This window comes from Danio rerio, chromosome 20 (genome assembly GCF_052040795.2).
Source record: "Danio rerio strain M-AB ecotype USA chromosome 20, GRCz13ab, whole genome shotgun sequence".
NCBI lineage: Eukaryota > Metazoa > Chordata > Actinopteri > Cypriniformes > Danionidae > Danio > Danio rerio.
In genome coordinates, this window is record NC_141040.1 from 22,928,092 (window position 1) to 22,944,658 (window position 16,567).

The window sequence follows — 16,567 nt, forward strand, 5'->3', positions numbered from 1 at the left end:
TAAGGGACTTAGACGAAGAAAAACAATAATAATTGAACATTAAACCATATATATATACAGTACGTGTATATTTGCTACAGTTTTTTTTTCAACTGTTTACATACAAAATCTTTTCTTTTCATTTCATTTCTGAAACATCTTACTCAAAATGCAAAAATACACAGCAAATCTCCAAATCCTGTTTCTCAGACTTGAACTTAGTTTTCAATCACATAACAAACTTTTTTCAAAACACAATTCTCTAAAACACAAACATTTAACAGGAAGTTACTTGCTTTTCTTTTCCAAACATAACCAATTAAATGCTACACTTATCCACCAGATCACACGTCACACACACAAACACACTCACTCACATGTGCAGAAACTAACTCCTGATCTTATCTCTAACCAATCACTGCTTCATTGTAATTTAGGCCAAAGGTGATGGGATACTTAGGTGTTCTGGTCCTAAACAAAACGATTTACCACCCATCCACAATTTGTAGTTTTGTAGCTACCCCATATTCACCTTTTCTAAATTCTGAATTCCTCTAAAAAGGAAAAGAGAAATTCCTTCACCGTTCTTCACTGTATGCTTTTTTAAATATACATTTTTACAGTATGTTTATGTTTTTTGTATGCTATATACACCAATAATGTTTTGCCTAATAAATATTTTCGGTTTCTAGATGTGATTGGTGTTTACAGTGTACCTTTTCCCCCTCTCAGCAGATTACTGTCACTGTAGAAAACCTACTGAACTGTGGATATAAGCCCATGAAAGAGCAAAGAGCTTTGAATTTAGAACAACAGTGTTTACATGCTGTAACCAAACATTTACTCTTATAAAGGACGTGTTTGCCTTTTGATGCAAATGCTTCATTCTGACGTGTTTATGGAATATTGGGTGCATTTTTGAAGGGGATTTGAGGCATTTTGCATTTTGTGTGTGCAGTTTTGAGATTTGTAGAGTTTTGAAAAATAAAAGGGTGACATCGTTTTGAACATGTGTGTAAGCAGTTGGAAAAAACTGTAAGACATCTTGAATGTACATTGTATTATTATAATGTATTGTTACATATGTATGTGTGTGTGTGTGTGTGTGTGTGTGTGTGTGTGTGTGTGTGTGTGTGTGTGTGTGTGTGTGTGTGTGTGTGTGTGTGTGTGTGTGTGTGTGTGTGTGTGTGTGTGTGTGTGTGTAGTTGTAGTCAGAATTTTTATTTATTAAATATTTCCCAAATGATGTTTAACAGAGTAAGGAATTTTTCACAGTATGTCTGATAATATTTATTTTCTTTTGGAAAAAGTTTTATTTGTTTTATTTTAGCTAAAATAAAACCAGTTTTTTTTTTTTTTACACTATTTTAAGGACAAAATTATAAGCCCCTTTAAGCTACTTTTTTTTTTTGATTGTCTACAAAACAAACCATCATTATACAATAACTTGACTAATTACCCTAACCTGCCTAGTTAACCTAAGCAACCCAGTTAAACCTTTAAATGTCACTTTAAGCTGTATAAAAGTGTCTTGAGAAATATCTTTTAAAATATTATTCACTGTCATCATGGCAAAGATAAAAGAAATCAGTTATTAGAAATGAGTAATTAAACTATTATGTTTAAAAATGTGTTGAATAAATCTTCTCTCCGTTAAACAGAAATTGGGGGGAAAAATAAACAAGGGAGCTAATTCAGACTTTAACTGTATATATATATAAAGCATTTAAGCTTTAAGTCGCATTTTAGTTTTATATCAAATTATATGAAGACTACAGTATATTGTGCATTTTACAGTATATTGAATAAATGTATATTTATTACCCCCTTTGGGAAAAATTGTTGTAAATGTACACTTTATATACTGCTAAGTGACTAAGTGTACATAAGTAAAATGTCAAGAAATGTTAAAATTAATATGTATTCTTACTTCCAAAACAAATGTGTTTTTGCTTATGTAGCATTTTATTTTTCATAGAATGTATATTAAGTATATAACAGTCCTTTCAGGGTTTTGTAAGTCCAATGTTTCATGAGATTAAAAATGAATAATTTAGCAATATTTTTGTGTATTTGCACAGCAAAATACAAGATTTCAAGCAGATGAAGCCATACGTTTTAAGAAAGCTTTTAAAAAACTATAAGTCATCACAAAATCAGTAATTTTAGGCAGATTTTAGGCTGAAATGTCCCTGAAATATAATGTGGGGACTGATTAAATATCTTGAATTTATTTTTGTAACCAGGGTGGTGATGTGGCTCAGTGGTTAGCACAGTCGCCTCACAGCAAGAAGGTTGCTGGTTTGAGCCTCGGCTAGGTTAGTTGGTGTTTCTGTGTGGAGTTTGCATGTTCTCCCCATGTTCGCGTGAGTTTCCTCCAGGTGCTCCGTTTTCCCCCACAGTCCAAACACATGCGGTACAGGTAAATTGAATAAGCTAAATTGGCCGTAGTGCATGAGTGTGAAAGTGTACGGGTGTTTCCCTGGAAAGGCACCCGTTGCGTAAAAAAACAAATGCTGGATAGTTGGCGGTTCATTTCGCTGTGGCGACCCCTGATAAATAAATAGACTAAGCTCAAAGAAATTAATGATCCTTTTGGAAACTACAGTATTTTCCTCCTGCTCCAAGTGTAAACCACAAAATTAGTGCTTAGAACAAACATAATAATAAAAAGAACAACAAATTAAGCAATTAAGAATGAAGAAATATACTTAAATTATATGTCATCTATATATTTGTTTCTCAAATAAATACATTTAATTTTAATTGTATTTAAATCCTCACTTTGTATTAATATATGGTACAGAATACTGCTATTTGTTTACTCTAGTAAATGCAAACCTTAATAAGCAGTGCTTAATAATGCATCTATAAGCCTGTTTTCCAAAACATTGCAATTTTACTGTAAAACAAGAAAAAACACTGATAATACAAAAGCGTGTGTGTGCGTGTGTGTGTGTGTGTGTGTGTGTGTGTGTGTGCGCGTGTGTGTGTGTGTGTGTGTGTGTGTGTGTGTGTGTGTGTGTGTGTGTGTGTGTGTGTGTGTGTGGTTTAAGTTTAAACATGAGAGTAAATGAGACAGGCCAGAAAGAGAGAGTCATGGGGAAGCGGGACAGGTTTTTACGGTGGAGGATTAAGGAGACAGTGATTCCTGTGTCTCTGTCTGGTGTCTCTGATAAGGAGGATCAGCAGGGGCTTCTCTATGCACCCCTCATCAGGACCACCGAATAATGCACTCCCCCCTCTGTGCCACCCTATCACATTTTTAAATAGCCCTCAACATCAGCATTTGTTTGACACACTCAGACGTCAATGATCGAGCGGTTTGTGATCTCACTGTACAGTTCATGTTCTTCTAAAAACCTTGACCCACTAAAAAAATCTTTAAACTATTGATCTGAAAGCAGGGACAAAAATCCTCAAAACACACAGAGAAAAAAGGTGCTGTTTGTTCAAGATAAAAGCTTTATTTAATATATCAGAAATAATATTTAATATAGATATAGAAATAATATAATATCAAAACAAAATTATATATATATATATATATATATATATATATATATATATATATATATATATAAAATTGGATGTTTCTAAATAAAATAAAAACAATTATTGTTAAAAAACTACATGTCCCATTTTGATGTCCATGTATTTTATATACATAAGCATATCATACGCACTTAAAGTGTCAGCTTCAGTTGTTCAAAATAAAATGTCAAAATATTGAATAAAATAGGATTCGGCAGAGAAAATAAGCATTGAACACATCATGTTTTTTTTTTTTTTTTTTGCTGGAAATAATATATCTAAAGGAGCTGTTGACATGGAATTGAACCTGATTTTTTGTAAAACCCCAAACAATACAAAAGTAAAAATAAAACTACAAAAAAAAAAAAACTCAAAAAAAAAAGTATTTATGTGTGACAAAAATGTAATGAGACAAGGAGAAAGTATTGAACCACTGAAATGTATTTATTATTTTATATAAAAGGCTTTTTTGGTGATGGCAGCTTAAAGATGCCTCTCGTTTGGAGAATGAAGTCACATGGATTGCTCAGGTGTGAGTTTTTTTCACAGACTTCAACAGTGTAAAAAATCTTGATGGTTTTGTGGGTCTCATCTATCAAATCTGATCTTTAATTTGTATTTTATACTGGGTTTAAGTCACTTGATTGGCTGGGCCATTGTAAAGCTTGATTTCTTTCTCAGAACGCATTTGAAAGCTTGCTTGGCTGTCTATCGAATCATTAGTTTGCTGAAATGTCCACTCTGGTTTCATCTTCATCATCCTGATAATGTAGGTGTTGGACAGAAACAGCTAATATTAATTTACAATGAAGAAATGCAGAAGGTAGAGGAACTACTGAGGAGAACGTCATTGGGTGAAGAACTACTGAGAGATATTAGCTGCTGTCTGGGCTTTCACTGAAATATGAAATATTTTCACTTAGAAACATGTTTTCTGAGAAAAATGGTGGTGTTCAATACTTATTTTCCTCGCTATAGTTTTATAATTCTTGATTTTGTTATTATTTCTTAAACTTATTTTTATCTGTACTTAATAAAATATATAAAAGAACAAGTTGTGACAAACAATCAAAGCTGTGACAAACAAACAAATGTATAAAGCCCAAAGGTTTGATGGTTAATGGCAAAGTAGAAATGTAAACTTTCTATTTGTTTTTGGAATAAATTGTTTCATTAAGTGACATTTGGGTGCTTTTCCTAATTTAAAGTAAATATTTATGATTTTGTTGCGAAACAACTATTTGGGAATATTGTTTCTATCGAAACCAATGAGTCTACAGCACACACTATTTTTGAAATAATCATAATGATCTGTACCTGTAAATGGACACGTCCTCAACGAGGTCATTAGTCTCTGTGTCTGCGATGATGATTCCTTTGGGGGAAACAGTGAGGGTCACTTTCCGAAACTTCTTTGCACTGGCCCGAGCCTGCGTGAGGTTCACAAGAACAAACCTTTTGTGTGAATTTCGAACAGACATATTTGTCACAGTCAACTCAATAATGTCACTCATAACTCACTGACCATGAACAATAACCTGTAAAGGTCAGTGAAATCCATGTGGGCTATTAACTCAAGGCCGATGAGTACTGTGCAAGAGTCAAACAGAAACAAAACTTCATATTGGTGATTCTATAGGTAATAGCTGGTAGATTATTTCTTTATAATATTTTTATTATTGCTTTTAGATTATTTCTCTCCATGATTTTTTAAAATAATTTTAATAATTTGTCTCATTGTTAAAATAAAATGATACAAACCATAACAATTTAATATTTTCTGCAAAATAGTGTCATAAAGCTGAAATTAATGACATTGTGTTGTTTATCTCAGTGTATCTTTTCTATCATTTATAACTGTGTGATTTTAATATTTAGCTTTATGATTTTTTTTGGTGTTGTTTTATTTATTTTATATATAAAAATCCTAAATAGCCATTTTGCTAACTCTACATTGTTTAGTTGCTTAAAAACTGCTTATTAACTGCTTATAAAAAAAAATGTGTCAATAAATCTTGCATCATTTTTGCGACTGTGCCATAGATTAATTAAGACGTGGCTGAATTACAAAAATTTAAGCTACCAGAAAAAAAAATTCTTCTAAGCTACTTTTCCTACTAAATGTATCGAAATGCAAAGTATTATTTTTAATTATCTCTGTAAGATATAGGAGATGACGTCATATTCTCTCACTGATAAGATCTGAAGAATTGGAGATATGTTTAATCAAAAAAGTGCTATCAAACTATACAAAAGTCATTTTATGAAACATCAAAACCATTATAAGATTATCAAAAGGAACACCGGATTTATCACTGATCTCCAGTCAGTTGTTTAATAGTCTTTTAATCATGATTTCTGTAGTGCCATCATGTGCTCTTAGCATTTATGCCAGAAAGTGGTATTTTTGGTAATAAAGTTTACAGTTAATATTTACAGTTAAACTTATATTCACTAATAATTACAATTATTACTCTATGACTAATAAAACATGGTTAAAAATAATACTTAATTTAAAAATAAACTAAATAAAACTGTAGTTTTATTTGATTAAAAGAAAAATTAAGACGTAACTCAATTATTACAATTTAAGCTACCAGAAAAAAATATTCTGAACTGTTTTTCCTTCTTAACCTATTGAAATGCGAAATATATCTCCAATTATAGAATCAGCCACACATTAAAGTCATCTTTTGGCTTGTTGAGTGTGATCTGGCACAGGAACATTCTGGTTCATCGGTGCAGGGCGAAAGGAGGCCAACATGTACGCGAATGAGGGGAAATTATGGTTGAAACGCAGAAGAGGAGCGAGAAAGGGCTTGTGAAGGACAAAGAAAATCAGGCAAAGCGTATCTGGGGGGCCTTTTTGCTTCCCCAAGAGACAGTAAACACTGATTTGAACACAAATGAAGCTCAACTCAAGGATTCACAGTTTGACGGTTAGTTCGGAGAGAGCAGCTGAGCTCTGATTCCATTGTGCTGGAAGCAAATCTGTTTGTCTTTTGCTTTCTGAGGAACAAGAAAACACTGGGTATTTAAACAGGACACAGACTGTACTGAAAGTCTGTAATTCTTTAGTGTTTATATTCTCATCTAAATCTAATGAAACAGTTGCTTCACTGTAAAAATTTTGCGTTCCACACAATCTCTTCCTGTTGTCCCAACAAAAATCGATTAAGATAACTCGATTCCTTTTGCAAATGTAAAAAAACTCAAGAATTGTTGCTCATTTTAAATATGTAGTTTGAACAACCAGCCAAAATAAGTTTTTAAGTGTTGGTGAACAATTATTTATGTGATTTTACCATTTTGACTTTAATTCTCACAGTTCTGATTTTAAACATCTCAATCTCGCTTGAACCACTGCATAATATAGAATAATAAAAGCACAATTGTGAGTTTAAATATGGACGTTTCAGGTTTGTTTCACAATTATGAGTTTACGTTTTGCAGTTATGCATTTATATCCCACAATTACGAGTTTATATTCCACAATTATAAGTTTATAACACAAAATTATGTGTTTACATCCGGCAAATATGAGTTTACATCCAGCAAATATGAGTTAACAATCCTACAATTATGAATTTAAGTTTTAAAATTATAAGTTATGAGATACAAACTATTTACATTTAACAAATTATGACTTTACATCTAACAATTATAAATTCACACCTACAGTAACAATTATGAGTTTACATCCCTCAATTATGAGTTCACATTATAAGTTTCTCGCTTATATAAATTTACATTAGCATATTTGGTTATACATTCCACAAATATGAGTTTACATTTGGCTTTTATGATTTTTCATCTCCTAATTATGAGTTTATGTTTTACAATTGTGAGTTTAAATCCCGCAATTACTAGTTTATAACACAAAATTATAAGTTTCCATCCCTCAAATATGAGTTTATATTTCGCAATTATGAGTTTAAGTCTGAAAATTATGAGTTTTTGTTTTGATATTAAGCGTTTGTGTTGAAATTATGAGTTTACATCCCTCAAATATGAGTTTACATGCCGCAATAATGATTCATCACACAATTATGATTTTACATCTCGCAATTATGAGTTTACATCTCGCAGTTCTCGCAATTATGAGTTAAGTTTTGTAATTATACGTTTGTGTAGCATTTATGAGTTTACATTTCGCAATTATGAGTTCACACCTACAGTAACAATTAAGAGATTACATCTGGCAATTATTTGTTTACATCTTACAATTATGAGTTGACGTCTCACTAAATGTCGCAAATATGAGTTTACATGCCCCAAATATGTGTTTACATGCCACAAATATGAGTTTACATGCCTTAAATATGAGTTTACATGCTTCAAATATGAGTTAACATGCCTTAAATATGCATTTACATTCCTTAAATATTAGTTTACATGCCTCAAATATGAGTATACTGTACATGCTTCAATTATGAGTTTACATCCTTCAATTATGAGTTTACATCCTTCAATTATGAGTTTACACGCTTCAATTATGAGTTTACATCCTTCAATTATGAGTTTACATCCTTCAATTATGAGTTTACATCCTTCAATTATGAGTTTACACGCTTCAATTATGAGTTTACATCCTTCAATTATGAGTTTACATCCTTCAATTATGAGTTTACATCCTTCAATTATGAGTTTACACGCTTCAATTATGAGTTTACATCCTTCAATTATGAGTTTACACGCTTCAATTATGAGTTTACATCCTTCAATTATGAGTTTACACGCTTCAATTATGAGTTTACATCCTTCAATTATGAGTTTACACGCTTCAATTATGAGTTTACATCCTTCAATTATGAGTTTACATCCTTCAATTATGAGTTTACATCCTTCAATTAGGAGTTTACATCCTTCAATTATGAGTTTACATCCTTCAATTATGAGTTTACATCCTTCAATTATGAGTTTACATCCTTCAATTATGAGTTTACACGCTTCAATTATGAGTTTACATCCTTCAATTATGAGTTTACACGCTTCAATTATGAGTTTACATCCTTCAATTATGAGTTTACACGCTTCAATTATGAGTTTACATCCTTCAATTATGAGTTTACACGCTTCAATTATGAGTTTACATCCTTCAATTATGAGTTTACACGCTTCAATTATGAGTTTACATCCTTCAATTATGAGTTTACATCCTTCAATTATGAGTTTACACGCTTCAATTATGAGTTTACATCCTTCAATTATGAGTTTACATCCTTCAATTAGGAGTTTACATCCTTCAATTAGGAGTTTACATCCTTCAATTATGAGTTTACATCCTTCAATTAGGAGTTTACATGCCATAAATATGAGTTTACAATCTGCAGTTATGAGTTTACTTTTTTGCAACTATGATTTTTCAACTCTTAATTATGAGTTTGTTTCACAATTATGAGTTTATGTTGCAAAATGATAAGTTTATAACACGAAATTATGAGTTTACATCCCACAAATTTGAGTTTAGATCTCACAAATATCTTGAGTTAAGATCCCGCAATTATGAGTCATCACGCAATTATGACTTTACATTCTACAATTATGAGTTTATCTTTTGCAATTATGAGATAACGTTTTGAAATTATGCGTTTATGTTTTACAATTATAAATTTACATCTTGCAATTATCAGTTTACGTTCCACAATTATGAGTTTACATTCCACAATTATGAGTTTACATTCCACAATTATGAGTTCACACCTACAGTAACAACTATGAGTTTACATCCCTCAATTATGAGTTTAGAAGTTACAAGTCTCACAAATCTTGAGTTAATGCTTTCACTCTTGATAACTGACCGTAGTTACAATCCTCCTGATGGCAGCCGCTGCCATTTCTTCTCCTTTAGGTTGACCAACCAGAGTCATGCCCAGATACTTCACATTGAACACCATCCCTTCCAGGAGCGTCTCTTTGGTGTCTGTCCAGTTCTCTGGCAGCTCTAAAACACAAACAACAGAGAGAAGCAATAAAAGTGACTGACAGAGTCTATTAATCCCTAATGGTCTGTCAAGCATCTCCCTTTGTGTTGAACAGAAGAAAGAAATTGGTTGGAAAGAAAGTAATAATAAATGTTCAAATGTTTAAAAAAACAACGGCTCAAAACTGCCTGAAATATGAATGTGAATGTATTGACTGATACTGCAGGATATCAAAAAAAAAAAAAAAAAAAAAGATGTCTGGCAGCCATTATGAAGTAATGATTTTTTTGATGCAATAAATAATGGTCACTTGCAAGCAAACAGTCCATTTGAAAATGTGTGCTTTATGTGCATAGATGGCTGGTTTCACACCTTTTCATCAGAAGAAGAGGGGCTCATTCGCTTGTAAGGAGAAATTTAAAAATCTGTGCCACACAGTGAGCTTTAAATAGCTTTCCGGTCCCTTTTGGGTCCAATACAAAGCCCTGTAGGAGAGTAGAGCTGGATCGAGAAAGATATGCAGAAAGAGCATGACTACACGACAGCCACTGCTAGTGCGCTTCTCTAAAATCTATATAAAGCAAACACTGAAGTGCTGGATGTTCATCTGCTATTGTATCAGAGTGAATTATTGATTATTTTGCTTTCAAGATGACAAGGACCCTTTATCATTATTTTATTTTATATGCTAAATTACTTATGAAAGGTAGAACCATCAGAACTCTAACATTTATAGTTATTTATAGTCATCTTCACAGGTAAACCAAAATGAATTAGTGTGTATGGGTTTCCCAGTGAAGGGTTGCGGCTGGAAGGGCATCCGCTGCGTAAAACATAAGCTGGATAAGTTGGCAGTTCTTTCCACTGTGACGACCCCAAATTATTAAAGGGACTAAGTTGAAAATGAATAATGAATGAATAAGAAAATGAATAATAATAATAATAATAATAATAATAATAATAACAATAATAATAATAATAATAATAAAGTCTTATTATTATTATTTACAATATTACTTTTTATAAGCAAAAACATCAACAAAATGAAATCAGACAGAAAGATTCTACATAATTTTACATTTCATTATGCATATTTACAGTATTACCAGATTTGGTGAAGTGAGCCAGAAGCTGCACCGTTATTTTCTTTTTATTTTCAGTTATTTTCTTTTTTGTATATATTTTGTTATATTATAGCTGATTTCAAAGAACATTCAAAAATAATCTCACAAAGTTTTGTAGTCCAGATCATTGAGTAAAGGTATTTAATTAACTATTAAAGTTGATCTGAAGTTTTACTAAATCAACAAACATTGCTTTTCTCAACTCCTCTTGTCACTTTTTCTACATGCTGTGAAACTTCAATTTTGCTCTCCAAATGGTGTTAAACATTGTATAAAACCAATCAAAAAGCTTAGAAATGTTCAGAAACAGTGACAAAAATGCTGATCATTTGTCAAGTGGAAACCCCATTTAAACTGACAGGGACACGATTTGTCTAGATATCCTTGTGTCAGAAATAGCAGTGCTATGTGTAAAGGCTTGCAGATCACTTCAGTAAGATTCAATACTGTGTAAAGTATAATGTTGTGTAGATGAGAATCACATAGATGATGAAAATGCTGAACAACTACAGTATAATTAAATGTATAATTAAATTGGGCATATCTTCAAAACCATTCAAGGTATGAATTTGAGTAGGATATCCTTTTAAAGTGTGTCCTCTTTTTATTGATGCCAATATCTCAATTTTGAAACTTGAGTCACTGTGACTCATTTTGCTGGATAAGGTCACATTTTATTTATTTAATATGTTTATTTAATTTTTTATTGCTAATATACTCAATTTCTTGTGAAAAAAAACCCATCAGGACCGCAAGTAAAGAGCAGTTTAAGTCCTTTCTTAATCGTTTAGATTCATTAGCACAGGCAAGCCAACGTTTGTCTATATCAAATATGCACTTGTGGCTTGTGCCACTGTAATGCATACAGTATCCTGAAAGGGCATCAGTAGAGGACAGAAGCTCATCTAATGTGACAGCGTTTACTGCTCTGACAGCTCTGCTCTCTGCCATCTGTCCACCAGCAGCAACAGCTGTTTGAGGACACGAACACCATCAGCGCCATCACCGCTAATTCAATCCACAGTCAGTTATTAATGCACAAAACTCAGCTCAGCTCAATAAAATCAACACTCAGCACTTTACTAAATGACCACTACTAAATGACACATTATTGGCTTCTTAAAGAGGACATCTTATGAGATGAAATAAAACTAGAGATGCACCGATTTTATTTTATTTTTACAAAATGTTACACTGATTCCAATACTGATATTGGTCAGTACTACAGTACTAGGGTTTTTCTGAATTAAATACATTTTACTGAACAGGGAATGGATCCATTTAACATTCAACTTTCCAACATTTCAAGAGAGGGACAAGTTGAGATAAAAAATATACAATCTTCAAATCTTCAAACGAGATTTCTATTACCAACATTAACTTTTATTTAACATAAAACATAATAACTTAAAAAAACAGTCCTACATCTGTTATATGTAAATTATCTGATGTGCTACTCTAAAAAAATGACTTACTAAATATTTAAGTAATTTTTTTTATCGCCCAAGACATTTTAGACCAAACTAACAAATGGGTTTGCACCATTGCTTGATCATGGTGCACACCAGTTGCTTTCCCTATACAGTTTTGATATTTTAGACACTCAAAAACTCAAATCTTATATCGTTTCATTATTTTGTTTTATAACCAATATTCAATGATCTTTCTCAGGAAAGAACAATGGATCATTAAAAAGATTTGCAGCTAATTTCTTTCATGCAGTTAAATGGGTATCCGCCTTTTCATATTACTGCAGACATTACTACGGACAGCTTTAAATGAATCCGATATCTGCCAAAATAATCTGCAGCCGATACATCGGTGCATCCCGAAAAAAAGAAAGAAAAATTAATCCCCAAAATATGTGCTTGATTTCAAAACAAAATACTCAACAGATCACAGCTTTCCCCATTTGTGTGCAAAAAACATGCCATCTTTATGTGTGTCCCTTTAAATGCAAATGAGACAATTACATAATATACAGTAATACATTATAATATTTACACTGGCATTACAGTAGTTACTTAAAACGTTAGCAGACCTGTTCCCTTGAAAGCAACAAGTTGACTTTATTTTAAAAATTGAGTAAACATGTTATGACTTGCAACTGTTAAATAGACTTAATTTTTAACATGTCATTTATTTAATTAGAAGGCAACAGGTTTACTCGTCTTTTAAGGTAAAGCCAACTGAATACTTTAAAATTTATAGATTTACTAGCCTAATCTCACAAGGAAACGTAACTGTTGTTTGTTTAGTCAGTTCAGTGGCTAATTCGTACGAATTTGTACAAGTTCAGTTGTACAAAAATGTACAATTTTTAAAAAGATACATGGCACCCAACCCAGCACCATCCCTAAACCCAACCATCATTGGGGGATAAGCAAATCGTACTATGATTGTACAAATGAGATTGCATAAATTAAAACATATTGTACGAATTGTAGTGAGATAGTGTTGGGTTTACTCACTTTTTAAAAGTAATGTCTGAATAATTTTTAGAGTGGGTAACACTTTAGTTTAGGTCCCAATTCATGGTATTAACAAACCATTAACTAACACTACTAGTTTAATAACTACTAATTAGCTTTTTTATAATGGTTAGTAAGTTAGAAGTTGGGTTTAGATTTTGGGAATGCAGAATAAGCTCAGGTAACACTTTATTTTGATGGTCCATTTGAGTGTCAGTAGACTGTCTGCTAATTCAACAGATATTTAACTGACTATAAGAAACTTTGCAAGTACATGTTAACTTACATTCACCCTAGCCCCAACCTAACAATCTATGTTATAACCACTAATGAACAGTTAATATCTTATTATTAGGCAGGTAATAAGCCAGTAGTTAATAGCAAGAATTGTGACCTAAACTAAAGTTTTACCTTAAAAGTGTAAAAATAATAATAAGATAAAAAAGTTATTGGGTTGTCCTTTTTTATGTTTTCAACCTGATTATAGCTATCACATTTCATGACACATGTCCCAGTTAAAATGAGCTGCGGGCGATGGAAACACAGCAGAAGTGTCCAAACGCTCTGAGGGTGACTTAACAGGCATGTATAATCTCATGTTGCAGAACACTTGTCGCCCTGAAATCCTAGTGCGGATGCTGACATGTGCAAATCTTGGGCCACAATAATGCGGCAACTAGTGCAGCTCTGTAACTTGAGGGAAGCAACATACTGTACGTTCACCAGAATGCTATATGAATAATTGATCAGACTCATGTTGATGCTCCAGGCCCTCACTCAGATTAGATTGAAGTAGATTGAACTTGTTGATGTTGATGTGAACAACTTTGCAAAGGTATAAGGGCAATATAACAAAGCAATTGATATATATTTTGTACCGTTTTAGCCAGCAGCGGGATGCAATTAAAGAAGGAAGACAAAACAAAAAAGCAGGCAGTATTATGTGTATGGTGCCAGTGTCATTTTTAACAACACATAATTTGACGTCTGGGTTGGTGCATGTGTGTCTGCGTGATATAGAGTGATCCGATTTGTGCAAACATGAAATGCGATTACCACAGACGGTGAAACGTAGCATAACCGCATTTGTGTCTCCGCTAGACAAAAGCTGCATGGCATTTCTCCAGACTGAGGTTTTTTCAATGAGGTTTTGAGGGTTTATATCAAAATAAATCTACTTAAATATGTTGTTTAGCATATTTTTTTCTCAGAAGGATTTTGATAGGTTGAGATTACATCTAGAACCTCTCATAACATTCCACTAATGTTAGTGTATGGTTCCTGTTTGTTTATTCTTTTGGCAGCCAATTTATGAGTTTATAATGTTTTTTTTTTTTTACTTTATTAATATGTTGCTAGGAGTTTTTCATTGTTGTTGTTGTTAATCATTCTTTAACAGTCCCTTCTAAACAGTAATCACAGTAATTAAATAAAATATTATCAAAATGACAAATCTGCTATAACATTAAGCTTTTTTTACCAGTCATAAAGTATTATGATAACTCTGTGATCTCAGATTTTAAAGCATTTACTCCCACAGAGTGGACAAGGGGAAGTGCTTCAGTTTCATTCATGTCAAATCTCATAACATTTCATAGGTTTATAATATGTTACAGTTTTTCTCAATTGCTTTGACACATTTTTTAAAACAGATTTAACATTCTCTAAACTGTAAGTGCAAATCTCAAAACTGTTTGCTGGAACTTCAGAACATTATTGCATGTCTGCGAAATGCAGTTAGATCACCCAAAACATTTTATTCATGCTTCAAATCCTAGTTATTGTGTCAGTAATTTGGCCAAGGCCACCAGAACCTAAAGTGGTTGTCATTGTGTGAGCCACACTGCTCAAAATGATTAGTTGTTTTTTCACCAGACAATCAACCATGGAAATTAAGGTCTAAATAATTTGCTGAGAAGAGTCAATAGTACAGAGCAAAAAATTTACATTTGCATTTGTACAGTACATTTATATGTGTATAAATGTATTACATGCAAAGTGCAATCTTGCTTGTCCAATTACTGTATTGTATATTTGATATTTCTTATGTTACCACAAATACACACAAAAAAATACAAAATATCCATGGAAAAAATACTAATTTTGGTGGACATCCTGTCACTTTTGTTGGCCTTGCCAGAGATTAGACTTCTTCTAATTGCTCTTCCATAAGCATGTTAACTGCAGTTCAGGATTGTGAATGTAGTGATTGTGCTGTGGGCAATCTATATACAGTACATACTGTATATATGGTACTATACAGTATTTGATAAATAGACAAGCAAATTGTATTGCAACTAGGGGTCATTTATACTTAGAGTTCACACTTAGCTGATGATTGATAATAAAGCTTGTTGGCATGCTGTCCCGGGAGAGAGCCCTGAGCTCATAAGATCCTCGAGCCTGGGGCCAAGAGGGGAGTTTGATTTCAGGTAGATCTCGGAGAACTCCCCTGCTGTAGTAGCTAACGAACAGATAGTGATTGCTCTTAAGAGATACCTACTTATTGTGCAGATCTTGTCTTTAGTGCCGACTTGGATCAGTCAATTACAATTTTTCTTGTTTGCTTTGATGCAGCCATCAACTGAAACTCCACATTTTCAAAACAGATAACATACAGGCTTAAACAGCGGCATTGTGAGGTGGATTTTGTGCTCTTTGGAGTGTGAAGTTAATCTATATATTCAGGTTATATGTGTATAATCTGCTTGTAGACTTGCATACCATTAAAACAAGTGGACATGGGAAATGGCCTGAGGAAACAACTAGGGGTCATAAAAGAAGGGATGAAAAGAGAGTGATAAAAGAGCCTGAGGTGTCTCAGGAAACAGATGTCAGAGGTAGTATTTGGGGTCAGGGGTTAAACTAGGAGGAATCTTGGGTAACATATGGAGAACAAAGAAAAAAACTGGTGTAGAAGACTATTTAAACAGGTTAGAATTTTGAGTGAGGCAGAATTTTTCAGACAGAGATGCTACTGGGGGTCTCCTGAAAGTTCTCCTTTGTTGTCGACAATAAAGTATATTCTTCTGATATTCATAACCTCCAGACTGAGTTTGATTTAGTAAGAGAGAAACGAAGAAAACCACCACATTTGGCGTCCCTGGGTGGGCTGGAAAGGAGCAGGACTGGTGTTGCTGTGCATGCTGGACTGGAGAGAAAACACAAATATGTGGCCACAATAAAAAACGGTAAGCGATTTTATGCTTATTAGTTTGTGTTTTTTCTGCCAGGACCTGCTTGTACAGGTAAATACACTTGAACTGTTTCTCCAGCTTTAAAGAATTAAAAGTAAATGTAAAAAGGATATTAAAGAAAAAAGGGGTTTTGAATAACAGAAGAAAAAGAGTAATTTGCATGCAAATGATCTGTGTTTTCCTAAGAGGGCCTTGATGGATAGGATAAACATTAACTAGTAACTGTTACTCAGATTTGGGAAATTATTAATGATATAAGATATGCATAGAGCATTTATAGGTTTTAAGAGAGAGTCTTCAATGTGTGGTGACAGTTAAGAGATTAAAGCAGAGTAAGG

At 32.8% G+C, this 16,567-nt stretch overlaps 1 protein-coding gene across 13 annotated transcripts in view; it reads right to left on the reverse strand.

The window, feature by feature from the left end:
- Nucleotides 1–16,567, reverse strand: part of si:dkey-71h2.2 — a 97,888-nt gene that overhangs the window by 28,735 nt on the left and 52,586 nt on the right. For all 13 annotated transcript variants that reach the window (XM_087298123.1, XM_087298126.1, XM_087298132.1 and 10 more), the window contains exons 2-3: nt 9,315–9,457; nt 4,831–4,943 (exon numbers count right to left, since the gene is read on the reverse strand). In XM_087298123.1, coding sequence (XP_087154249.1) covers nt 4,831–4,943; nt 9,315–9,457 — 256 coding nt within the window. The remainder of the gene's footprint in view (nt 1–4,830; nt 4,944–9,314; nt 9,458–16,567) is intronic.